Below are 26,321 nucleotides of genomic sequence, written 5' to 3' on the forward strand. Positions count from 1 at the left end.
TTTTGTTCTTCAGTTTTTGAGTTTTTGGAATTCTGTGTTCTTGGAGGTGGCATAGTAGTGTTCTTGTGATCAAGAACGTTACATATCCCAAAAGCATCAAAGAATAAACCATTTCCCTAGCTGTTAAATGCCACAAATTAATGCCAATAAGATAATACAAAATGAGAAAGCAGCATGAATTCAAGTGCCGCACCAAGACATGTACGTTAACTTGGACGTAGTGCTGTATATATAAATGCTTTTTTAGTGGGATTAAAAAGCAGATAATGCAGCAGCATCTTTTTTCAATATTAATGGATCAATTCCTTTCCTTTAGGTTTCAGTTAAATCAAACAAATCAATCATCCATAAAACTAATGGATTCCATCATAAACTTTTCTCATACACTCCCAAAACTCTCTTATTGATACATGTATTCTCCTGCATGTAAGTCATGCCTATGCAGACAAATATTTAACTGGATTCTGCCAACAGATATTCAACAATCTGCAACAGGAAATGCAGACCCTATTTTGTCTCCAAGACGACAGCACTTGATATTAACGGGATATGGACCCAACTGAATATGATTGTCCTCTCCGCCCATATAGAAACATAGGGTATATAATGCAATTTCAAATTCTGGGCTCACTCCAACCAAAGTGCTTGATACGGATTTAAGAATCCCATTCCATTCAAACTGAATTGTAAGCAACTGGGTGTCGGAGTCTGGCTGCAGGTTGGAATAGGTAACAGAAAAAATTGTTAAACAATTTATGTCCCCATGATCATCTCCAATTTTTCTATCGAGATCTGTTCCCCATCCATCGTAGTAAGTGTGAGCTATTCTATTTCTGGCTATTTCCTGGATAACTTACCAGTCATCGTATATGTAAGGCAACACATTCATTTTCATAACTGTCAGAATCACGAGGTTGATTTTTAAGTGGATCTGATTCATCATATTGGTAATATTGAGAATATATATTGCAGTGGATTTGGTTAATCAAATCAAGACGAGGTTAATTTATCTGTATATAAAAGTATGTACTTAATATAACTAGGGGTGTGCAGATATATTTATAAACCGATTGACCCGATTGACCCGATCAGATCCACCCGATAAAAGCCGGGTTACAATTTAAGTGGGTCGTCTGAAGAATTATACGGGCGAAACCGCAGCTAAAGAACCAACCCGTATCCCATCTGTCCCAAGTTCCAACTCCCTCCGTCTTCAACATAGCCCCCCCTCTCTCTCTCTCTCGACCTCTCTCATCACCGTGGGTCTCTATTTCTCTCGCTCTCTCTCTCTCTCTCTCTCTCTCTCTCTCTCTCTCACACACACACACACACAGACGGCGGCGTGGGTCTCTCTCTCTCTCACTCTCACTCTCTCTCTTCGGCCGCAGCTCCAAGATCAGCTTCGGCGTGGGTCTCGACTCTCCAAGACGGAGGTATGTTCCTTTTCATAAAACCCTTCAGATCAACTCATAATTTATTCACAAGGCCATACCTGTGCATCATGATTCATAACCCCAATACAGACCTACACAGAAATTAATAATCTCATTTGCTAGCAAATAACCTTCTGTTGTGTGTATTTTTATATTCGGATTTGTTGGGCTGTAATTGCGGTGGTGATAAGAAAATCTTAATCATTTTCTAGTTTTCTTTGATAATGTTTCCTAAAAATGGAAAATCTGTAATTGAGGAGGCCCAAGTTTTATCGATTTTTCTCTTCAGCCTTTCTATTATGCCCTGAGATATTATTATTAGTATAAGAATTGGTTAAAAAGGATGTTGGGTTTTTTCTTTTTGGATGGTTGCTGAATTTTCGCCATTATTGGTTAAGATTAATGTGAACTATTTTTGGAAAGTATCGTCCTTTTTGGAGGGTTGTTGAATTTTTCCCCATTGCTTTGTTTTATACATTCTTTTGGTTAATGGCTGGAATATTCCTGGCAGAGGGAATAATTTAAGGCCAATTTACAGTATTAAATTTAGAGATCTAAATGGATGTGGGGGGTTTTTTTTCTTATAGGATGTAATTGCACAAAGATTTGGGTGAATGATTTCTTGAATTGAAGGGTTCTTGCTGCTTACTTCGTACTCTAGAAATCATACTCCTTTTGGAGGACAGATGCATTGGATTGGGTTTAAGTAAATATCCTAGGGTACTTATTTCTGCCATGAACAGGGAGCTACCCACTTCTCCATTTTGTCTTTAAGAATGAAAATGATAGCATGATTCATTTCAGGAATGGTATAAGTTATATCTTTAGAATCTGAATGGTATAAGTTAGGATTACAAAATAAATGCATTACAGGAATTCTTAATAATTAATTACTCCTATTAATTGCTTTTACCTTAATGTTCTGTTCTGTACTCATTAATTAAATTAGTATCAAAACCAAATTAATAAGATACAATTAATGTAATCATCATTATGAGATTTGGGTTATCAATTTGAATTCATAGCATAACAAGATTTGATTTTGGTCAATCCACATCAAACATAACAGGTTTCTGTTGTGATAGAGGTTCGAGTATCATGACCCCATTTTTAGTTTTGTTGTTTTTGTCTTCCATTGTTATAAACAGTACAGCTTATATTTCATAATGTTTATTTTTATATAATTTAATAATCTTTTTTTCTTTTTTTTTTTTTCAGAATTTGATCCCCAATCAAGCTTTATTTATGTTGATGATGAGTGACTTAAGGCTTATGGTCTACACATTCTATATTGTTTATTGTTTATGTTATGGATGGCCTATGGGATGTAATGTAGTGGATAGATGAATGGATTTGTGAGAAAGGCTGGATGTTATATTCATGTTTATTTTTAGTTCATGAATTTGTTTAAAAGGACTGTATTATTTTCTATGAATCATAATATATATAGTCATTATATTCATGTTTATTTTTTATTGTTTATGTTATGGATGGCTATGGAATGTAAGATGGCCTGGGATGTAATGTTTAATGAGAAAGGGGCTGGAAACGGGGTTCCAAAAAAAAAAAAAAAAAAATCGTAGATTTAACCCGACCCGAATGATGCGGGTCGGGTCGGGTCATTCTGTGCTGGTCCTAGGTTGCGGACCACAACGGGTCGGGCCAAATTTTGATTGGGTTGGGCTGTTGTTCAGGCCTAAATATAACCATTACTTAGTTGTAAAGCACTCAATAACCAGGTAGAGCAAGATGAAAAGTTAGGAGAAGATGGAGTACTCCCGTGGATAAATGCAGATATTAATATCTATAAAGGAATTTCACAAAAGAAAATCTACAAATTTATATGGTATGTAAAATTAATTTTATTGTAAAATAGATCTAACGTATCACTTATAAAAAAAAAAAAATAGATTTAACGTATCATATGAAATCATGCTAGTTTGCTTGTTTACTTTTGAGAAATCTTTGTGGCTGTAGCAGTTCTCTCTGCAGATTAATTTATTTGTATCATACTCGTCCAACCATGGCGTTTGTAGTTAACACAGCAACTCAGATCATGCAGTCACCTTGAGAGTCTCCTATATTAGTAGTTTACAAGATTCTTTGTGTCTAATGCTGGAGGGTTGCGTTTGTGTTTGTAGTATTCTATATTATGAGGGCGATTATTTAACTTCTTATTCTGGATGTTAATATATTAGCTAGAGAAGAAACCCAGGTTCTAGGTCTATTCTATTTATGATAACCTGGTTCCACCTTTCATATTCTCTCTTTTCTTAGCTTCTATAATCTTCAACTAACTTGAATTTTTCTCAGCAAAAAAATGGAAGGAAAGGATATATATGTCACTTACAATTTGCCCACGTCTTCGGGGAAAAATGTAACCGTGATAATCAACCCTGCCTTTATCTTCTTCTAGGTAAAACTGGAAAAAACAGAGATAAAAAAACTAGGAAGATTAAAACTCACCCTTAATTCCTAGAGTAAACTTAACGAGTGCATAAACTTTAAGGGGCTTAACTACAGTCAACTTCAGAGAAGATCAAAAGCTACTTTATAATCAACGTATTTAGATTGAATTTGTGAAATTGACAACAAAGCAATAGTATTAGCTGGGAGATTTCATACAGCCTGTAGGCATATTTTCATAGGAGTTGATCCTTTATTATGTTCATATGTAAACTGTATCAACAGTGCTCCAACCTACTACACCATTCAACTCCCCTCAACCCACTACACCAGACATAGGAAAAGCTGAGTAGCAAGACACACACCTGGAGCCAGTTGTGGAAGCCAGAAACTTCTTCTTCACCACACTGCTTGATTTCTCCAACAAATACGTGTTCAAATGCGGAAGAGGAACCAGATGTACCACCTCGTCCATAGAGGTCAAACCAGAGACTAGTCATCATACTTTCAAAATTTTGATAGTTCTCAGATATACCCTTGGATGAGAGATACTTGTGAAGATATTTGACTGGTGCAGTTCTACTAATTTCTTCTATGAATGAAGCTTGCTCTTGCCTCTCTTCAGACGAGACAACCTCTTTGCACCCTTCGTCTGGGTTATAATTGTCTAGGAGAGAACAGAAACGAGAAAAAGTACGTCTCTGGAATATATTTTCATTCACCCAGCTAAATAGGCTTCCTTGTGCCATATCCCAAAAAGACCTTCTTCCCGTCTCCACAGTCAATTTCATAGTCCTTACCAGGTACCAGACGGTTTATATCAAGTTCCCAAAGCTTGTTGCAAGCATGTGACAGGTCAGCAAGTTCCTCTTCCGTGGGCTCTAAATAAGCACCATTTTCAACCTCATCAAAGTATTCTTGCTCAGTGGGAGCACGTTTGTATCCATGCCACTGATCCATCTGAATCTGTCAATAGGTTGATCAAGTGAATCAGTTAGAAATTGATGATACAAGTAAATCTTCTCAGACTTTCTTGTTATGAAGAATATTGATCCTACACAATTGATTGTGAATAGTGAATCCAAGTTTCTCAAATATATCTTATACTATTTCAAAATTGTTCAGTGGTAGGTAATATGTCCAATTTTCTACCCAAAATTCATTTTCATCTCTCTCTCTCTCTCTCTCTCTCTCTCTCTATAAAACAAAACACATTTTTTTTTAGATCCACACATACAGTCCTAAAGGTTTGTAATGCTAACTACAATGGAACTAGATAAGAATAGTGCCATAAAGAAGTGAACAGAGAATAGACGACACTGCCCAAAATCATCTATTGGGACCAAGATCAATTTTACTGTGTTTTTGAAAGGCGATGAGTTGAACAAGGGGAAAAAAAAAAAACCTTGTGTGACTGCTTTCAAGGCTTTTCACTGACAGTCTTCCAACCACCATTCTTCTCCTCGTCATTCTCCTGTAAGAAGAGTTCAGTCCCACCATAAATAATTCAAAGTCTTAAAAGAAAATTCCATCATATTTCTTCATAATAGGAGAATTAACCAAATCAACCTCTTTGTCTCAACGTTTTGGTCATAACCATTATTAGAATATAAATTCAGTTATTCAATTTAGCTTCACACTTCACCCCATTTCAATTAAATAATTCATGTATCAGGTCCATTTATTGAGGGGATTTTGACCCAGACATGGGGGAGACTGGAGAGTGTTAGAATATAAGTTAAAAGATTAAATTTACTTATTCCTATCAAATTAAGCTTTTGGATAAATGGTAATCTAACAACCATGTTGCTCAACATCTTCAAACTTTTCTTGTCCCTCATGCAGAGTCTGTATTAATATATTGTACCGATCATTCATATTGTGAAGAGATCACAGAAGCGTTTACAAGTTAAAAGGAGGACGACTTATATCATGAATTAATACTCAATATAAAGGCAGGTTGACCTTTCAAATCATTATTCTTAATGATAGCATAGCAGGAATGGAGAACAAAGAGTCCTTTTAATGATCAAACGCATTTAAACATAGAAGCACAAATAGGTGTTTAAAATAAGACTAGAGTCCTTATCTGCCTGTTGTCACCAGGAAATTCTGAATAAAAAATGATTTTACAGAGATCAACACCAGGAAAAAATCTCCCAATGAGAAGATCGAGACCATTCTTTTTGAGACAAAGGGATCGAGTCCAATTGGGTCGGTGTCGAGGGAGACTACACCAACTTGTTGGCTATTTTGCACATTATGACTAAACCCTGAAGATATCACAACTTAACACCACTCGAATTAATCAAAATACTACAACACAAATCGCAGCAAATTCCCAGACTACAGTTAAGACCCACAAAACGAGAGCACTAAAACACACACAAAAACTAAATCACCTTTTGAGGCCGCCTCGACAGTCTGGAACCCGAGACATCCCACTCCTCATTCCCAAATTCACTATTTTCCTGCAAAACCACATTTCCATTTCCATTTACACTCAAATTCCACACCGTAAATATCAGAAATCGAATTCAACAAACCTGTCTGCTCGGCCGGTTCTGAGTATAAGCATGAAGTCGATCAGAGCCCTCTTCACCCTGATCCGGCTCTCCAGACACAACCTACGAATTTCAGCGCTGGTCAGTGATCGCTGGTCTCCAACTGTGGAAAAAAAAAAAAAAAAAAAAAACGACCGATGGCAAAAAAAAAAACCTGGGCCCAAGTGGATCTAGACCGCTCCTCCTCCTCCTCATCCTTGTTGTCGTGGCCGAGAGCGGCATAGATCAAGCCTTTGATCAGACCCTCAATTTTATGTACAGACAGAGAGAGAGAGAGAATGAGTATGACAGAGAGTACGTTAGCTATATGAATAATAGAAGAAAAGGAGAGAGAGAGAGAGGATGGTAGTTGAATAAAGTCGAGGGTGGGGCGTGATGGCGGGAGATGGCAATATTGTAAATAATATATATATATATATTTTGGAATAACATGCTTTTGCCGACGCGAGACGTGTCTTTCCTTTTTTATTTTAAACATAATTAAATTAAATTTTCCACTCTTGGAAGGAAAATAATCACAATCAAATAAGAGTAATTCTTCTTCATTTAAAAAAAAAAATCATTTTTTACCCTTAGAAAATAATCAAAATCAAATATGAGTAATTAATAAAATTTAAAATATAAATATTTAATCCTATTATAAGTTAACGTGATCTTAAAAAATAAAGTTTATGTAAATAATCTTGATAACATAATATACTATAATAGAATAAGATTACCGGTTATTCATATTTTTGGATTGTCTAAAAATTTTGCTTCAAGTACAAAAAATAATAAAAGAATATAATATTTTTAAGATAATAATCCATATTATCAGCATTTAATCTCTCTAAATTAATCCTCTTGAGCAAGAGGTTAAAAGGCTCCCCAAAAGACCTCAACCTAAGTGAGAAAGGCATTGTTAGGAGATCCTACAAGTAGGTTGCTCTTAGTTGATCTCTAATCCTTGCAAACAAGACACTACGATGAAGGTGACAAATCTACTAACAGAGACATCTTTTGCCTCAGAGATTAGTTGAGAACCAGACCCTTATATAGGGCAGTGAGATTTTCTAAATTAAACCACTTAATTTAATCAAATGATAATGTAGGTTTTTGGAAAGAAAATAATAAAATGCAGTGGAAATGCGAGGTGACCCGTCAATGCTATAGATATAGTAACAAGAACGGTGCCCATAAAGATTAGCCATTACTCTTATAAAAGGCCACCCATGTGGGCCAACCTACAACAACTCGAAAACCCGATTCATCATCCTTGCAACGTTACCAACTTCCTCAAACTTGAAAGAGGAGTGCTAGTCACAAATTTAAAATATGCAAATTTAGAATACTTATTTAAAAAAAAGGGTAAAATCTATCATTAAAAAAATAATATCATTTATGTAGATATCATATTTACTAAATTTTTTTCAAATGAAGTGAGCTTGCACAGTATAATACTGCAAATATAATCTATCTTTATCTAATTCACAATGGATATTGTGTTATTATAATCACGCTCTTGTAGGAAAACTCTCTCTTGTCGCCTCCTCCCAATATTTTCTTGCCCAGAAATATAAAAAGATAGCTGATAAGATCTTTCAGTAACCTAGGAATTGAGTGGCTTGTCCGAAACTAACTTCCCAACCAGCAGGAAATTGGACGCATAAACAGCAGCATGAAGATCAGAGTTGAGAGATGAGAAGGTTGATTTCGGGCCAAGTAGAAGACAACATGTGTATTGGGTAGAGACACAGAACAAGAACGTGTAGAGAAGAGGACGATAAAGGAACGAATAAGAGGAGCAAAGTTTTCATGGAAGAGTACACAAAGGGCTCCACAAAGAGAGTAGAGTATATCACCCAAGAGGACTTCAATTACTTGTAAAAACATCATCACCCTAGCTATTAGTTTGCTGTAATGTGTGTCTAAATCCTGTGTATTTTCCACATCACTGGTGAGTCTTAATGGGTCAAAATATGGACTTATAAATAGAAATTTTCTATTAATAATATAATTTTTTTTTAAAATAATCCAAATGTCACAGTAATAAAAAAAATTACTTACAAAAAATAATAATAATAAAATTTTGTGCAGTATTCTGGTTAAGTCATGATACACATTGTGTTGTCTCAGACAACTAATTCTGCAGGTATCAATTGTTTTTGGGTTCCACCCATTTGCAAGCAGGGGTGGGTATATGATGCTAATTGAGCTGAAACGAAGTACAGCAAGAATGTCCTCCGATAAAGATTAGAAAAATATTGCTCCAGCATGAAAGCTTAGCAGTTTAACTGATTCATTCATGAAATTATTAAAAAAATACAAAACCATGAAAACACAAGTTCTGACAGACATTTACAGCAAGAAAACTGTCTCTGAAAGTGATGTACAAATTTTCATGATGGCTGCTGTTCCCCTATGACACCTTTCGGAAGCTCACCATTCACCAATCTATCCAACACGGCCTCCCCAATTGGAAAAAAGGGGGCGAAACCGTTACACTCTGCTGTACATTATTGATTATTCAAACAAATGTTGTCTCTACTTTTTCTGTAGGGTGAGTTCTTTAAGAAGAAGAATTATTTTGTTTGTCAGGACAAACTAAACACACGGACATTGTGACAAAATTGACAGAAGAAACTACAATTAATGCACATACTGAATAAAAGTAGATGCATAGGGCAGAGGCCTTCCCTTAACGACCAAAGCCAAAGGGGCCGATCACAAATAGGAAGATAAAATTCACCGAGTATCAGAAGTTTGCAACCGAGGCTTGGGGTCGTCAACAACCCTTGTGGGCTTCCAGTCAGAATTTTCGTTGCTTTGTCTGAGTGCGACGAAGTGAAGTGCATCGCTCTGAACTTGATAGATATGACAAGCCCATGGGTAAGACTCTGGAGCAGACCAAACCTCCTGCTCCTCGAATACCGTCTCCTCAGCAAGTGATTCGGCCACACAGTACACTGAGTCAGGCTCTGGCTCTGTGAAACTAGCAACAGCGACGCATCCTGGAGAAACATATCCCTCCGGAGCCCGTGGATGCCAAATTGATACTGGAGTTGTGTAATCATCTAAGCAGTTCCTCCATACCTAAGGAGACATGCCAGTGATAAATCATCTGCCAAATCATGCAAATATTTGCTTGCCAATTGCACTACGTGAGACACAAAAGGATTTTGGCATGTGTTTAACAAACTCGAATCTCTATTGAGGTTGCTTGGGAAGAAAAAAGGTCTATTGAGAGTTATGATGTGAAGGAAAGCTTAGCGCTCAGTGCAGTTAGGCTTCGCTCTTCCTCAACTTAACATTTTGTTCTCGGGGAACAAACTTGATCTTTTCAACTTTTCCTTCAGCCCGATGTGATGACAGTACTGTGCCCGGACCATCACATTGACTGAAGTTTTTTCCGTATTGTTTATAAAAGTGATGACTGCTTCCATTGGTATGCCAATCACAATTCTGGTCCAATATCCACCAATGTGCCAAACCTTCTGACATCGAATAGTGATCACCTCAGTCTATCTACTACCTTCACTTCGGCTTAGCCTAAAGGTTGTACATATGATTTGACAATTGATCATCACATAACAAACCAAATTGTGTCTCATGTATAGCATGTCACCTGGCTATATGGAGAGGACATACTAATGGTTAAAAGAAGCTCCATATGAGCAAAGGCAGCAAGGTCAATCTACAATAACCGCAACGTCACATATATATTGCATAGGAAGGTTGGCTACAAAATTCCCATCATACGTTCCGTTTACTATATGCTCCTCACTTTATGTTGATGTAATCCAGACTTTTTTTTCTTCTTCTTCTTTTTTTTTTTTTTTTTTTTTGGTGTAGAAGGCTAAACAAAAGCACTCACTCTCTTTGCCAAGTAATATTGTTTCATTTACCTTTTCACAAAATACCGTTTCTGTCATCGCCAGCAAATTATTATCAAACTAGCAATGGATATGACTTTAAGTTCATTCAATGACACTTAAGAGGACAAACATATTATAGTTGGTCAATCTATCACAATGCAATTGATCACATATTTCTTACCAGGTCATAACCCACTGGAAGTACAAACGATCTGTCCACATTATGAAAAACAGCAGCAACATTCGGAGCATGGATACCAACATGGGCAATATCCCCAATGGAGACATACCTGAAATGAAACAAGCCATTTTTCAGTTTCACATATGATATCAAATATGTTAGCAACATAAGGTGTTCTAAAAGTATAAATGAAGTCAGATTTTATGGTTGAAAGGTTAAGATTTAATTATTTTTTTCTGTTAGGTAGTTAAGATTTAAATTTGACAGTTTTAATATTGTCTAGGTTAAGTCCACAAGTTATAGGTGAAAATGATTTAAATATTTTTTTTGTTAGGTAGTTAAGATTTAAATTTGACAGTTTTAATATTGTCTAGGTTAAGTCCACAAGTTATAGGTGAAAATAAAACTAAAACTACAAACATTCTTTTTCCGGGATAGACCGGCGGACAATATGCCTGGTATTAGTAGGTGGGTGGGTGGGATTATAAACATAAAATAAAGAAGCCCACCTGCCCGGTATGGTATATAATGTAAAAAACCCTAATTTTTACCTCCATCCCCTAATTTTGATTCAGCAGCAGACCCCTCACTATTTCTTCGTCTTCTCCCCTCTTCTTTCTCCTCTACTCTTCCTCTTCCTCTGCCCCTCCATCTCCCTCACCCTCACCTTCCCCCTCCTCCTACTCCACCTTTTCTTCTTCTTCTCATCCTCTTCTTCATGTGAAGCCTACTGCCTCGATGTGGGTCTCCTTAGAGATCCACAGTCACTGCTTGGCTGTGGGTCTCTGTAGAGACCCATGGCCACTGCTTGACTGTGGGTCTCCACGGAGACTCATGGCATGGCTTGGCTGAGGAGACCCACGACTTGGCATGGCTATCTCCTCCTGATCTAGGCTTCTTTTTTTTTTTTTTTTGATCGAGAAGTTTAGGTTTAGTTCCGGGAAATGGTATTTAGATCTATGATTTGGTGTTTGGATCTGTGATTTGGGGTTTGGGTTACGGATTACCAGATGGTGGGCTGTACAATCCGTCTGCCCGTTCAGCGGTCAGGGATTCAGTGGAGCTGGGGGTGGGGCAAAAAATGAGAATAAGATTTGAAACTAAGATCTAGTCTCAACGCCTTTCTACCACCTGAGCTGCATTACTCAAGGTCATTTGCATTATGTGAACATTCTGTTCCTTTCCAGCTTATCAAGCATGTCAAGGAAGCTTTTGGAACTAAAAACCAAGAGTCTTTTTTGCAAATCTAAACTGGTGATTTTCAGTGAAACACCTAAAACAGGAGTTGTGTCCAACGAAAAATCATATGCGCACTACAAACTATATAGATGCTCAAAAATCTTGTAACAAGTTGCAACAAAGTACTTATATAAAAAAACAATTTGCAACAATCATGGTCACTATTAAATAATAAGAAAAATGACTATATAATCCAAAACGAGTTGAAAAAACACAATATCATAAGTAATTACCCATATGGGCAAATAGGTCTCCAAATACTACACATTCCACCATCTTCTGATACCTAAAAAAACAAAAGATGTCAGTTTTTTTCTTTTTTTTTTTTTTTTTTCAGCAGAGTTTTTAGAATGTAATACATCTTCTGAAAGGAAATAAGAAAGCAAGGTAATCAATAGAACACCTGTTTTTTGCACAATGTGCAACGCCCTTTTGATTCTTGTTCACTACTCCAGATCTTCACAAAGTTAACAACATGTTTAACAAATCTTCTCTCGTCAGATGGGGAACCATCTGATGAGAGCCTTCTTAACTTCACAATGGCTTTGTTTGAAGAAGGTAATTCTCTCCCATCTGCTTCGCTCCAAGCAAAAAACACGTATCTCTCGCGTGAAGGAACCTGAGCGTAGAAAATCCATCCAAATATCAATATACATCCACAGAAGGAATTAAGCTTTATGCATGCTACTGACCTTTAGTTTGACCCCTTTCCTGTCAGATGCTTTCCACATCTTATGCACTACCACACAGATCCTAACTGCCTGGGGCTCTCTTCCCTCCGATTCTTCGACTCTGCACTTGATGACTCGGACAAAATTTTCTGACTTCCTAAAATTTTTGAGATGGAGAATGACGTGAGAAGGCTGGTTACTTCCTGCTTTTGCCAATTCCACTGCCATGAGCTCTTCCCAAGGCACATCCCAAATGATCTTGCAAGGTTTTTTATCCAACTTGTCCTGGGCCAGACGCTAGATGAAAGCAGGAGAGTGCATGGATATCAAAGACAAAACTTCAAAACGATCTATAAGGTATTAACAAGCAAGACTCCACTAACCTGTAGTAGCATGACTCGTCTATTGGTCACTAAAACAATCCTGTTATAAGGCACATAAAATTGTTGTTCATAATAGTCTGACAAGGCAAATTTTGAAGGCTCCTTGAATATTTCAGTACAGCCAAAATGCCGACTTGCTTCTGAAAGGTACAATATCATCTGGATACCAGAAAATGAAAGAATATATGTGACAAACAAATGCAGAACACACACACACATACACGCAATACTTCTATTGACAGATTTTCCAAATGAAACAATTGATGAACAGACAAGCATTCTCCGAACCATGCTTCTTATATTTGCAATTATTTTTTTTTTCTTTACCAATAAAAAAGAACTGCAAATATAAGAATTTCAGAACTCTAAAGCCACTGAATATTAATTAGCAATATATTGCACCTCTCAACTTTAAAGAACAATATAAAAGGTCATTTCATTATCGCCTAACTATAGGAGTGAAGTGTACATAATTGTTTGCATTCTTCATACTCTACTGATGAGTTAAATGTGATAAATTGAAAAGCAACGGAAGTGCACCTGTCCACTGGCCTCTCTCTCACAATACTCTCTAAGAACACCATCGGAATGGATAGCCCTTGGGTTTCTGATTCTTTGGAAGGTGGTTGTACTAGTGAAGGCCTCCAAGCATTTGGTCCAACTTGCACCAATTCCATCAACGGTCAATGAGAAAAAATCTAATGCCCCACTCACTGGTTGCACAACAAATCCCAGGAAAGCACGTCCAAGTCCATGAGCCAGTCCTAAGAGACCATTCTGTCGGGCACTCTCAACAGGCTTTGTCACTACTCCTGACACCCCAAAAGCAAAACCTTGTGCAAGAGCTTCAGTTCCTTGAATAATCCCATCACCCACCCCAGTGATTCTCCTTGATGATACCTAATCCAAATCAAATCACCTTCAGTTTATGTTACACTCTGTAGCTTGCTGCCTAAGAATAAGAATACTTTACCTGCTTTGAACGTAATTGCAGAAACTGCCCATCTGTTGATAGCTCTGCCAATCCTTTACCAAGAGAAGCCAATGTTGAACTTGTCATACCAAGCACATCTACTGAAAATATCAAATGTAAAGGATTATGGATCAGATCTCTCCAGATTCGGTTTCCAATTGCAGGGATAATGGAGCTTTTACGCATGAATCTGTCGCTGTGCATTACCCTCCTTAGATGCACCTGGAGTAAAGGGACTACAGTGTTATGAGAAGCTATAAACTTAGACACACCTGGAATAAAGGGACTACAGTGTTATAAGTAGCCATAGACTTATATCTATACCATATTAAAGTTCATATAGCAACATTCTCTGGGATTGTGTATCATGTGGTGCATTTGTGGAGAGAGGAAAGCGAAAATTGCAGAACTACCCATGCTGAAGTTGAGGTTTTTATTCATGTGTTTCTCCCATGATTGGACCTCAACTATGATTTTTTTGCTTTCCAAAGTTGGGGGAGTTTTGGATTTCTTGGATTCTAGATATTATTTTTTTTAATCTTTTTGTTTCTCTTGTATACTTTCTGTGTACTAGGGTTTTGCTCCTTTTTTATGAATAAGTGACACCTCAAGAGTTCATCTTCTTATCTTTTTAATAAGGCCCCCAGGTTATAAAAAATCAAATAAGCAAAGATTTTGGTATCAATTTATATGTTGGAAGTCTCAGCAACAATAACATAAGGTATCTCCAATTGTCCCTTTCTATATCAGTAGTGGTTGGAATAAACAGTTCAATCCATCTTCACATTAATCCTATAGAAGGCCATGCAGACAAAATAGCTTGGTTCCATCATAGTCTTGAGTATATACAGCTGAAACTCCAGATGCAATAGGGAGATCTAAGTCACTTCCCAAGTGTCCTGGAAACAAAATACTCAATCCATCCAGTTTCTGAAAGCGAAGGTCCTTACTTGAGCATTTTCCTATATCCCTAACCCTTTTAATAAATAAACACAGACATAGATCGGGCCAGAGGGATACATAATAAATAAAGAAAAAGAACTGGGATTTACAGGCTCCTTTTACTTTTCTTCTTGCAGACCTGTAACAGAGAGCAGATTCATATTTCTGATAAAGAAAATTCCCTCAGATAATTGGAATTACATGGGCCTGGGGTTAGCTGAAAGGTCTGAGCTTTCAAGTTCCACTTTTCAAATTGTCTTAATACTTATGTTTGTCATACTACAAGATATGGTAGGTAAGAATGCTGGCATCAACCAGAAGTACAATGAAGAAAGTGCTTCCACTAAATAGCAATTATTCAGAATGTATAGTTTAGATTGAGTAGTTCCTGGCCAAAATGCATGTAAAGCACAACAGACAGTAATGGTATCTTCTAAGCCTTATGCATATCTTTTTGTCTAAACAAATTAACTGCATATTAGATACTCATGAACAGCAGATTACATCCCATTAATAAATTTCACAGTAGGATTTGGCAATGAAATATGGAAGCAATCTGGTTCCCCAGATAGGTTAGCCACCTGACCTGTATCTTGAATGCATTTCCAATGGCTGACAGTATGGGACTCCACACACCAAGAACCCCATGAGGTCTCTGAGCTGGTGCTGTCTCAAGGGACACTTTCAACCTTAGTTCTGAGACATCAATTAGGCTGAAAAAATAGGAATAAAGGTATAAGATCACCAACTCTAATCACAGAATATTATCTTGTCACTGTTTGACTTGAAACTTTGGAACAACCAAAACAATCCTCAACTTTTTAAGAAAGTTTCAAATTAAAAAACCACTTGTCATGTTGCACAAGGGACAGAATGCACTATATTCTTGCATCATGGCTTAAAATGGCACTGATTCTAACATGCGGGTCTTTTTGACTTCATAGGTCAACCAGTTGAAGTATGACTTAGTAAACAGTAATCCTACTTTCTTTCCGTGGAAGAGTATGTGGAAGGTGTTAGTACCTTCTAAAGTTGCTTTCTTTATCTGGACAGCCGCACAGGGGAAGATTTTAACAATTGATAACCTTAGAAAGCGAGGTATGGTTGTCATGGAGTGGTGCTATATGTGTAAAAAGAGTGGGGAATCGATAGATCACCTGCTTTTACATTGTGAGGTGGCTGGGGAGTTATGGGCTGGAATCCTTAGTAGAGCCGGGCTAAAATGGGTTATGCCCAGGAGTGTGGTGGACGTACTTGCATGCTGGAATAGATCTCACAACAGCGCTCAACTGGCAGCAGTGTGGCAGATGATACCTTTGTGTTTAATGTGGTGTCTATGGTCAGAAAGGAATGAGAGGTGCTTTAATGATAAGGAGCGTGGAGTGGGGGAAATATGGAACTTTTTTGTATTCTCTCTGTTTCAATAGTTTTCCGCTATTGTTCTAAAGGGCGGGAATGTTCATGAGTTTCTATTTTCTTTATAGCCTACTAGAATGTAACTAGGTGTCTCACTTTGTATACTTCCTATGTACTTGGGCATTACCTAGTTTCTTCATATTCAATAAAGATTATTACTTATTAAAAAAAAGAAGTAATCCTACTTATCAAAGAAAAAAAACTGTATTCTTAACATAAGTTGCATACGTTTCAATACTATATTAAGAAACACAATCGTATTTTTTGAGCTACTATCACCCGTTTGGTGATACAAAAATGTTAACAGAAGCATCTCTTGCCTACAGCATGGTCCAACTTTCACATGATGAGTTCATGCTAGTAAAACACTGCCAAATGATGTGTCATTGCTAAGGAGATGAGTTTCTTATAGTTAATTAAGCATTGAAGATGTTGTAATTCTTTTTATTAAACTTATGCTAAAAAAGAACATACAAATAACCACAGGTGAAAAGAACATGGTCCGGTAAAGCTTAATGATATAGTGCATGCCATGAGAGAGAGAGAGAGAGAGAGAGAGAGAGAGAGATGAAAATTGTAAAATTTTTATCAAGGCATTGATTATGACAAATAACAAAATTGGGAAAATTACATTTACATAATAAACACACTCATGTAACTCATTTTGACAACTTTAGTTCTTATGCAAGTCTCAGATAGTAAAAGAAACAAATTGGGATTTGAAGAAGAGATCGTACATGAAACAGAAACATAATAAAACAGAAATCATGAGTACTAAAGCAGGAGCTGGATATTTTACCAAACAACATAGCTTCTTAGGCATCACTCAGCCAACAATTTTGACTTAATTTCATAACAGAATAATCTTTTTGGGTAATCAATTAAAATTTCACTTTTGGTAGATAATGGAGGGAAGAAAACAAGATTCTTACTCAAAACGTATCTCAGGATCAACTTCTGTGACACTAGAACTTTGGGGAATACGATCTAGCTGAAGATTGTTGTAGAAATCCACCACCGCCCAAATAATTGGTTCATGAATATTTAGCCTCCAACACTTTTCAGTCACCTATAGCGACAACATAATATTGGTCATATGGTGGACATATGCACCTTCTCATTTATACCATGAACAAAAATAATTCCGAACATCTTTTTAATGAAGCATTACCCGAATATAAACATATGGGTAGACCTGGATGCCATCAGTGTTCTCATTGCGTTTTGTAACAGTCATCTTGAATACTGGATGATTCACATCAGAGGTCTGCTCAGGTGCCAAGAGCACTGGCATTGGTGTCAGAGGGAGTTGGTTGTCCAGCTGCAGATGACCCAGTATCAGCTTGAACCTGATATAACAAAAGACAGATTTTTTGCTTCAATTAAGAGGGAAAAGTGAGCTGTAAACAGTACTATTGAAGGATTCCCTTAACCTGCTAGAAGGTAATAATCTCATTGCTATCTGAGCGTCTATATATACAGCATGGCCACTTATTTATAAAGTTCATCTACCAATTCTCATTAAGCAATATATTAATTAAAGACATGTTTTCATCAAAGAGATCGAAGAGAGAGTTCACCATTAGGACAAAAAGAAAAGAAAAGAAAAGAAAGAAAGAAACCCAAAAGGCAGTCCACAATCACAGCAATGCCTTAATCCCTAGGGATGGCTCACAGCCAGGGACCAGGCCTGAGAAATGGTGGTCACTGGTTCAACTCTTCCCGCTCCCTCTTGATAATATGGACCAACACAAAAAAAGCTTGCACTGGTGGCTTGAAGATATCGACAAAAAAAAAGTAACAAATGACTAGTAACAGTCAAGCAAAAAGGAAGGACAAAAATGAAAAATTTTCAGCTTCCAAACAATTGCTGCTTAGCCTCTACTCTCACAACTACATGTACCAGTGTTCACTTATCAGCACTTTTTTTTTTTTTTTTTATAATCTAATAGACAATAATAATTATTTGAAAAGCAACAAAAAGAAAGGTAGCCTATGAAGATTTGCAATAGGGAGACAGTCCACCTCACTGCAGAACCATCCAAAGCACCAGTTCAGAGAATCTACTGAGATACAAAAAGGGCAGAAAAAAAAGTAGTAAAATCAGTAACCCAGGGTTCTACATCTTGCAGAAGTACCATAGATTCTTTTAGTTCAATCACAGTGAAAATACCGGCAAGCTTACTGCGAGGACCAAGAAGTATAAGGCACGGCTTTTTTAGGTGCCTAGAATAAAGGATAGAGGATTAAAGCACGCATAAAATTCTGTTACCTGCTCGTTTTCCCACCATCATAGCCTGCCGAATAAGATATAAGAACTCTCTCCAAGTATAGGTAGGAGAGCTCTTTTGGAATATGGTCGACAACAGACACCCCAAACACTCTCAACTCGATCATAAGCTCTACGGGTGCAGCATCATTCTGCATCTTGCTCTGTATGTGATAATTTCCCCAGATTCCAGTTAGTGTCCCATCTTCCATGAACCTAGCAACCTTGACATTACCCATTTCGAAAACTAGGAACTTCAACTGTAGTTCCTGCTCCTCTGCTGAAACTAACCCAATCCTTTCCAGATCAAGTTTCCATACACAATTGATATCATTACCAACTACCTTAGCATCTATAAATCTTTCGCCATATGGATCCTCCCAGCAGAAACTTGTGGTTGAAAGAGGTTGCAACTGAATCCAGGCATCTTCACTAATTCCTGATTGGCGAATGCTGATTGTTTTGTGAAGTGCTCTATTTTCAATTCTATACAAGGAAATATTTCATATGTTAGTCAGAGTAATGTGTGTGTGGTGTGAATATACTTCAAATATACAGGGTGAAGCACTATATATGGCAAGCACAAGTGGGAAGATACCTGATAGGACCATTGGTTGACCCAAGACGGAATACAACAACAAAACGTGATCCTTCTTCATAGCCCCGGATTTCTGTCCTCAAAAATCTCCGAGTACCATTGTGCCTCCTCAAAACCAGGGAAATGGTATCTTCTTTTATAACTTTAATAGGAAATGACCAATTGGTATCCTCTAACCGGACCTAGCATACATTATAAAAACAGAACCATGTAAGTTCTCAATTATCATCCTATTATCATTAGAGATATATCCTAATTATGGATAGCATTTTCTATGAATATACAATTACAAGATTCTACAAATGCAAAATTCAATTACATCTTGGAAAACCGATCGAATAAGTTTCAAAGAGAAGGTAAATTTTCTATTTACCTAGAGAACCACTTACGCAACCTCGCAAGGGATGGAGAGATACCTCACAGTGGGGGGAGATATCCCTTTGTTGCCCGAACGGAAGGGCAGAGTGGAAGGACGATCTCCCCCTCGACCACATGTGCACGATAGGCAGATCTGCCCCTTCCATAACTATCCCATATCATGTGGACCCTCTACGGCTGAGAGGGAAGATACTAGACCTACATGCACACAGTGGGAGGAAGATCTCACCTAGCTATACCCATTTAGGGGAATCTCCCCCCATTGGCTGCGTGGAGGATATTTCTCCCCATTGGATCTGCTGCCTCGTAATTGTCACCATTGATTGAACAACTAAGGGGTATGTCCCCACTGCATGGTGGAGAAGGGAGATAAACACCCCCCCCCCCCCCCCCAAAAAAAAAAAAAATCTGTATATTGGAGAGATCTCCCCTTCACATGAAGATGGGCATAATGGAAGGGGATCTCTACTCACTGAGCAGCAGTGGGGACAGATCTCCATCTATGGCGTGGAGAAGAAGTGTTGATTCCCTCTCCATTGCATGTGGTTGCGATAATCTCCTCCACTCCACTGTTCTATTTATTTTTTTTATAAGTAAAATGAAAATTTTATTGATATGAATGAAGTAGGCGAAGCCTATGTACATAGGAAGTATACAAAAGAACACCACCTAAATACATTGTAGAAACCAGAAATTAAAAACAGAAAATATGAACACTAGTTCCATTAAACACAATGGCTGAAAACCAGAACAATAAGTCCATAACAATGAGACCCCACTTCCTCAAATTTTCCGTGGTCAAAATACTCCTAAGAGAGGTGGTCCATATGAAAAAAGCTACTTTTGAAGGCACACGAGACCTCCAAATACTCCACTCCACTGTTTTTTTAAATGTTCCTCACTTAAAAATAGTTTTAGAAAACACTTATCAAACACTACCATGTGTGCAGAACAAATCCAACAACAATATCAAGAAAAGAAAAAAAAATTAAAAATAGTTGTTGACAAGACCCTATTGTTCCAAAGTCACTACTTTTGTTATTAATTTGTATTTATTTTTATCAGATTGGTGGGAAAATTCCAACACTCTATGGTTGCTAAAGATCTTCAATTCTGAACTCTGCTAAAGAGAGAAAGTACAAACATGAGCCCTACTCTCAACACAATGAGACAGTAGACAATGGCATAACTTTAAAAAGATCGCAAACTAAATCCAAGGATATGTATGTCTTACCAAACAAGTTTTAGGCCAACAAATGGAGATGATCAATCAATTCGGTATGGTGCAGACATATATAGAAAATCCCAAACAATAAAAACGAAAGAAAGAAGAAGAAATAAAATCCTAAAAAGATATGCAAACTCTACAAACCTTCCTCTCCCCCACTCTCTACTCAGTGAAACACCAAACAATAGGATAACTCTTTCTTTTGGCTTTGGGATCCGGGAACAAAGTCCCGACTAATCCCAGGGGTACAAACAATGGGATAACTTTAAAGACATCATAAACAAAATGCAAGGATATCCATCTCTTAACAAACAAGGTTAATATTGACAAAGGGAGACAATAAATCAGTTCAATATAGTGCGGAAATATATGTGCAAGAAGAAACAAAACCCTAAAAAGATATACACCCTTCACAAACTTCCCTCTTTATGTGTTGGATACATCTCAAAGTAAAACCTCAACATAAGCTGCATCCTATCCTATCATTCAGGATTAGAAAGCGACAGGAATTAACAATAAAAAAAAGTGACAGGAATTTGTTATAAGGATATTTTGTCATTTGACTATGTTTTCAACATATAGGGGAAATCTCTTTTTAATCCTCAAACTACCAAAACCAACAATTTGCACACCACACTGTTAAACCTAATTGAACAACTAGGTTTCTATTAGGTTTAGCTGACCCTCAATTTAAATGTCTGAAAAATGGCCTCACTAAAACTCAATATAATAATAATATAATAATAATATTTTTTAATAAAAATAAATAATTAAATATATTAAATTACAAGAGAAAGGAAGAAAGAACCCCCTCTTGGCATACTCCCGAGCCATCCATTGGTAGTTCGAGATCGAGTCATCACGTGGTGACTCAAATCAAAGCCGTGTGGACGATGGTCGCTATCTGTGTTATGTAGTGCATATGGCAGAAGTGTAACAATCAAACATTTGAAGATAAGGAGCAGACAATAGAGGAACTTTGATCTTTCTTTTTTAGAACCTCATTTCTATGGGCCATAACTGTAGACTTTAATGGCCTAGACTTTCATGACTTTCTTGTTTCCATTATTGCGACCTAGATAGGCCTTATCTCTTGTATACTATCTTGTGTATTTGGGCTACGTTTATCATCTTTAATAAAATCATTTACTTATATATAAAACAAAAAAAGAATCACCACCCACATGGTGACTGATGGAGACTAGAACTTCACTTCGACAAGCACAATGAAGATTAGCACCCACACCCCCAAGTCAATTGATTTCTCGAGGAAGGGAAATTATCATAGTAATCATGACATGGTTCTGGTGTCCAATATATCTACCACATGCAACAATGATGACAACTAACTATCATTGTGCCACTGCTTCCAACCTTGGGCATAGGTTACACCCTAAGCATATTATACTAGCACTAAAAGGAAGGGTTTTAGAAAGAAGGAATAAAAGAATACCCAAACAAGTGACCAGCCTATTATACCATGTCAAATCACCAATTAACCCAAAAGCATGAGCTGATAAGAAAGGGCGAATATAATCATTTGAAACAATATTTGACATTTTCCATGCAAATCCTTTTTTTAAATAGGTAGTAAAAAACTTTATTCATAAGAAAAGGAGGCATAGCCGAAGTAGACAAGAGGTATATATGAGAAGTACCTAATTAGATTTACAACTGAAAGTAGACAATCATGGACATTTAGTCCATTAGAATCAATGACCTTGCCCATAAGAACAAAGTTTTAAAGAAAAGAACTTTAAGCTCATCCATTGTCTCTCGCAATCCTCGAAGCTTCTATCATTTTGCTCCCGCCTAATGCACCAACACATGCATTTAGGGGCCATCTTCAATATTGCTGCCACTTGAGGATTGCCTTGGAGCCCTCTCCAGCTTGCTAGAAAATCCACTAGCCTACAAGGCATGGCCAATGATAATCCTATTCACCTCACAACGTAGAAGCAGGTGATCTACTGAGTCCCCATTCTTCTTATACATGCAACACCAGTCCAACACCATTACACGAAGTTTCCTCAGATTGTTTATAGTAAGAATCTTGTGTAGAGAGGATGTCCAAACAAAACAAAAAAAAAAAAAACTGCTTTCAGATAAGCTTTCGTCTTCCATATATTCCTCCATGGAAAAGTTGTCATACCCTGGCTAGTTAGAACTTGGTAGAACGATCTAACTGTGAATCTACCTTTCTTGGAGGGGCTTCACCTGATCTTATCTATGTTGCCCTCAGTCACCTTGGTGGAATATAGTAAGGCAAAGAACTCGATGATAACCTCCAACTCCCAATCTTGTGCTGCCCTAATGAAATCTACATTCCATTGAGGGGAACCACGAGAGAAGACCAAGAGATCAGTGACTATAGCATCCTTTGCCGGTTTGTTCACCACACCATTTGTCGTGACAAAATTTGACTCGAGAACCATCACCTACTTCAATACAGGAATGGCCTAGGAAAGTCTCCCATCCTTTTCTAATGTGTTTGTACAAACCCACCCCACATGGTCCATGTACCAAATTGGAGCACCATCCTCCCCAAGACTCCCCAAACTTCAAATCTATAACTGACATCCATAGGGCCCCCCTCTCTTGTTGGTACTGCCACAATCATTTACCCAACAAAGCTTTATTGAATTTCATCAAATTGTGGATCCCCAATCCACCCGGGATATTGGTGTGCAAATGGTTGACCAATTCACCAAATAGAATTTGAACTCATCCCCCATCCCACTCCATAAGAAATCTTGTTGTAACTTCTTAATATGATTGGCTACCTTTGTAAGGAGCGGGAACAAGGACAGAAAATAGGTTGGACGCCACACTCGACATAATTAGAGCCACTATACACTCCAACCAATGGAGGCAAGAGCCACTATACGCTCCATTGGATGGAGCCTTGCCTCCACAACCAACCTATGATATGCTTACCAAAAAGGAAAGACCGACATAGGGAACCATTCAAAACAACATATCATATCAAATTGAAAGTTACTGTCATCCAAGGCAAGGCAGAAGGCACTAGGGATCCAAAATAGATGTAGTATTTTGAGCTAAATAAAAAATGAACGAGTATTGAAACATGCACAGAATGTTAACATTACTGCAACAATAAGCAGTAAACTAACCAGGAGGTTATCTGAACTGCTTGTTTCTGAATGCACAAAGAAGATTCTTGAATCAGAAGCATGGAGACGCTTTGGTTCATCTTCAGTGCAAAACTTAATAAATATATCTTGGCCAAGTCTGTTTGTAAATGTCATGAATGGTCGAACTGAAATTACCTAAAAAGAAGGCAATAATTCCAAAACCACATTTACTTAACAAGATGATGATGGTATTTATAATGGTACATAAGAGAGAATCAACAGCCACACAACATGATGTATAAGAAGCTTCTAAGTTCTTAACTACCTTTGTAGGAACAGACTGATATAGGCATGGTTTTGTGGTAATCAAAAGCCGTATACAGTTGCCATCAGCATCGTAGGCATAGAGATCCAACGATCCGTCCTATAGACAAAAGTTAACTATGCTCTTAACAAACATTTCTCTCTGATTGATAAAATATTATGACACCAAATAAGGCTGATAGTGGAAATACCATGTCACCTAGGGGTGAAAGATCTTTAACTGGACCAAACCGTTCGTCACCAGACTGGGCAATAGACACGGAAAGTCCCAACGTATTAAAATTCATGGCAGACGCTATTGTGTGACCTCCAAATAATTCGTCTTCAGTGATTTCCTCATATAACACTTCCTTTTTGTCCTTAGACTGAATAGGAAGAGCAATCTTCCATGTATGTTTCTTTCCTGGCAAATCCACAAGCCTAAATGTAAGTGGGGGGCACCTAGTAACTTCAAACCAATAAGGAGCATAGACTCTAATGATCTTTGCCAGCAACGATTGCTCTTTGTTGTCATTCTGTTCAAGAATGATTTGAACAATCCTGCATATGCCATATTTCAGAAGCACATTAGAAAAAACAAAAAGCATAGTTCAATTTATTGGCCTAACATAGCTCAAATGCAAATAATCTTAACAAACTTAAAACTATGAAGCAATTAAGCAAATATTAGAACCTTCCAGATATTGAACTTCTCAAACTTATTGTTTTAGCTGGAACTCCATTAGGATCAGACATGGGAACGGCTTCCTATAACAACCAAAAAATGGAAAGGTCAAATTGGACTGTGTTAGATTCCAAGAAGGAACGCATTGCAGCATAAAGCAGGGATTATAAGTTCTACATGTATTGGAAGCCATCCTCTTTGTGGAAGCAATGAAAAGAACAAAGGATTTCGTATGTCAGCACTGTAAATCTTTACAGTTTCGCCTAGACCAAATACTCCTCTAGAACAGGCAACAAAATGACCACTTGGTTGCATTTCAAGAACAGAATACTCAGCTGCAAGAGGAAGAAAATTGGTAACAGAAAGTGGTGACTTAACCACAAGACTCCAGTCCTGAATAGGATTAGAATGAATGTCTTTCGCAATCTCTGTTGCTTGTATGCTCAAGCAGAACCACAATTTATGGGAACGACTAGATGAAGTCCCCGTTATCTGGGTGCAGTATAACAGTTCCTCACACTCGGTAAGACTTGATACACATATTCCAGAATAAACTTTTGGCTTACCATAATCCTCTGGTTTGCCAGGTTTGTCCACTACAGAACTCCATGTATATTCATCAAGATTAGTGAGATTAAAAGGCCTTACTTGCAAGACATACATTCCAGATTGTGACAAGCTAGAGAGGGGAACAGACACAGTGTCTCCAGGATTCAACTGTCCAATAGATATGTCCCGGTTGAATTCACATGATATTTGTTTCCTACTTTTGATCCATCTCCTTTGCCTCGCATGGCTCACAGACTTCTGAGTATCAAAAGACTCAGGCCATTTTAGACTTTGAACATCCGAAGCATAAACCCAACCATCAGCATCATTGCTAGACGTCTTGTCCAAATGCCAATCATCAATCCATTCCCAGCCTGATGGCAACTCAACTTCAGAAATTGCCTGCATAATTGTTGGTGGTCAGACATAATCTAACAGCTCCAAATTCATTATGAACATGTCTAAAAATTACATGGTTCTGAAAAAACTGTATGAGCCCTTCAACATCTAAACCATGTCCATTTAAAAAAAATGTGAGCAGGAATTACTATATACAAGTTGTACAATCACATTTTCCATAATGTGAATATGATGGTGATTTTGATAACTTCTTAATCATACAAAACATGATGTTATGATATTTGTCTTTCCAATGCATATTAGCAATGACTTTTGCATATGCTCGCGCACCACATAATACCAATATGAAGGTCATATCACAGGACCCTGGTCTGCCTTGTTGGTGATGTTCATTTGATATTGAATGACTCCTGTTATTATGAGTTGGGTGGCTCTTTGTTCTTTAACATAATGGTAGACCACCTGTTCTGATAAGTTTCCAAAGCAGCTAAGAGGCAGTCATCATGCCGCAGAAATCTACAGGCTATTTTAACCCCCCATAAATTTCTGAGTCATTGCACATATGTCCACTTCTAGTGCTATTTTTTCAGTATTTCTCTTCTCCAATCCATTTCGAAGGATTTCTCGAACTTTTATTTGTTAATGTCTTCTTCTGATAACATTCAGTTTCCAACATAAACTAAAAAGAAAAAAAGAAGAGAGAACCACTTACAAAAAGTAGGAAAAAAGTTACCATTATTATTATTATGAACTACTAATGCTTTTAGCAAAACACTGCATGCCATGACCCATTT

General features: G+C 37.4%; 1 protein-coding gene, 1 long non-coding RNA gene and 1 pseudogene across 3 annotated transcripts in view; 1 reads left to right on the forward strand and 2 right to left on the reverse strand.

Moving 5' to 3' along the window:
* Positions 1–339: 339 nt before the first annotated feature.
* On the reverse strand, positions 340–8,828 carry LOC122289350 (annotated as a pseudogene).
* On the forward strand, positions 1,044–2,838 carry LOC122290019. Its single transcript, XR_006236283.1, has 2 exons — positions 1,044–2,520; positions 2,652–2,838. It is a non-coding gene; the product is annotated as an uncharacterized LOC122290019 (long non-coding RNA).
* LOC122290372 overlaps positions 8,609–26,321 on the reverse strand; it is a 97,969-nt gene continuing 80,256 nt past the window's right edge. For both annotated transcript variants that reach the window (XM_043098017.1, XM_043098016.1), the window contains exons 47-64: positions 24,796–25,569; positions 24,628–24,701; positions 24,146–24,494; positions 23,956–24,054; positions 23,670–23,825; positions 18,930–19,111; positions 18,335–18,817; positions 17,234–17,411; positions 16,995–17,131; positions 15,233–15,359; positions 13,705–13,926; positions 13,272–13,631; positions 12,732–12,890; positions 12,370–12,645; positions 12,081–12,296; positions 11,911–11,963; positions 10,439–10,547; positions 8,609–9,475 (exon numbers count right to left, since the gene is read on the reverse strand). In XM_043098017.1, the coding sequence (XP_042953951.1) occupies positions 9,128–9,475; positions 10,439–10,547; positions 11,911–11,963; positions 12,081–12,296; positions 12,370–12,645; positions 12,732–12,890; positions 13,272–13,631; positions 13,705–13,926; positions 15,233–15,359; positions 16,995–17,131; positions 17,234–17,411; positions 18,335–18,817; positions 18,930–19,111; positions 23,670–23,825; positions 23,956–24,054; positions 24,146–24,494; positions 24,628–24,701; positions 24,796–25,569 (4,302 nt within the window). In that variant the 3' untranslated portion in view covers positions 8,609–9,127. The remainder of the gene's footprint in view (positions 9,476–10,438; positions 10,548–11,910; positions 11,964–12,080; positions 12,297–12,369; positions 12,646–12,731; positions 12,891–13,271; positions 13,632–13,704; positions 13,927–15,232; positions 15,360–16,994; positions 17,132–17,233; positions 17,412–18,334; positions 18,818–18,929; positions 19,112–23,669; positions 23,826–23,955; positions 24,055–24,145; positions 24,495–24,627; positions 24,702–24,795; positions 25,570–26,321) is intronic.

The sequence above is a fragment of the Carya illinoinensis genome, chromosome 12 (assembly GCF_018687715.1).
Source record: "Carya illinoinensis cultivar Pawnee chromosome 12, C.illinoinensisPawnee_v1, whole genome shotgun sequence".
NCBI lineage: Eukaryota > Viridiplantae > Streptophyta > Magnoliopsida > Fagales > Juglandaceae > Carya > Carya illinoinensis.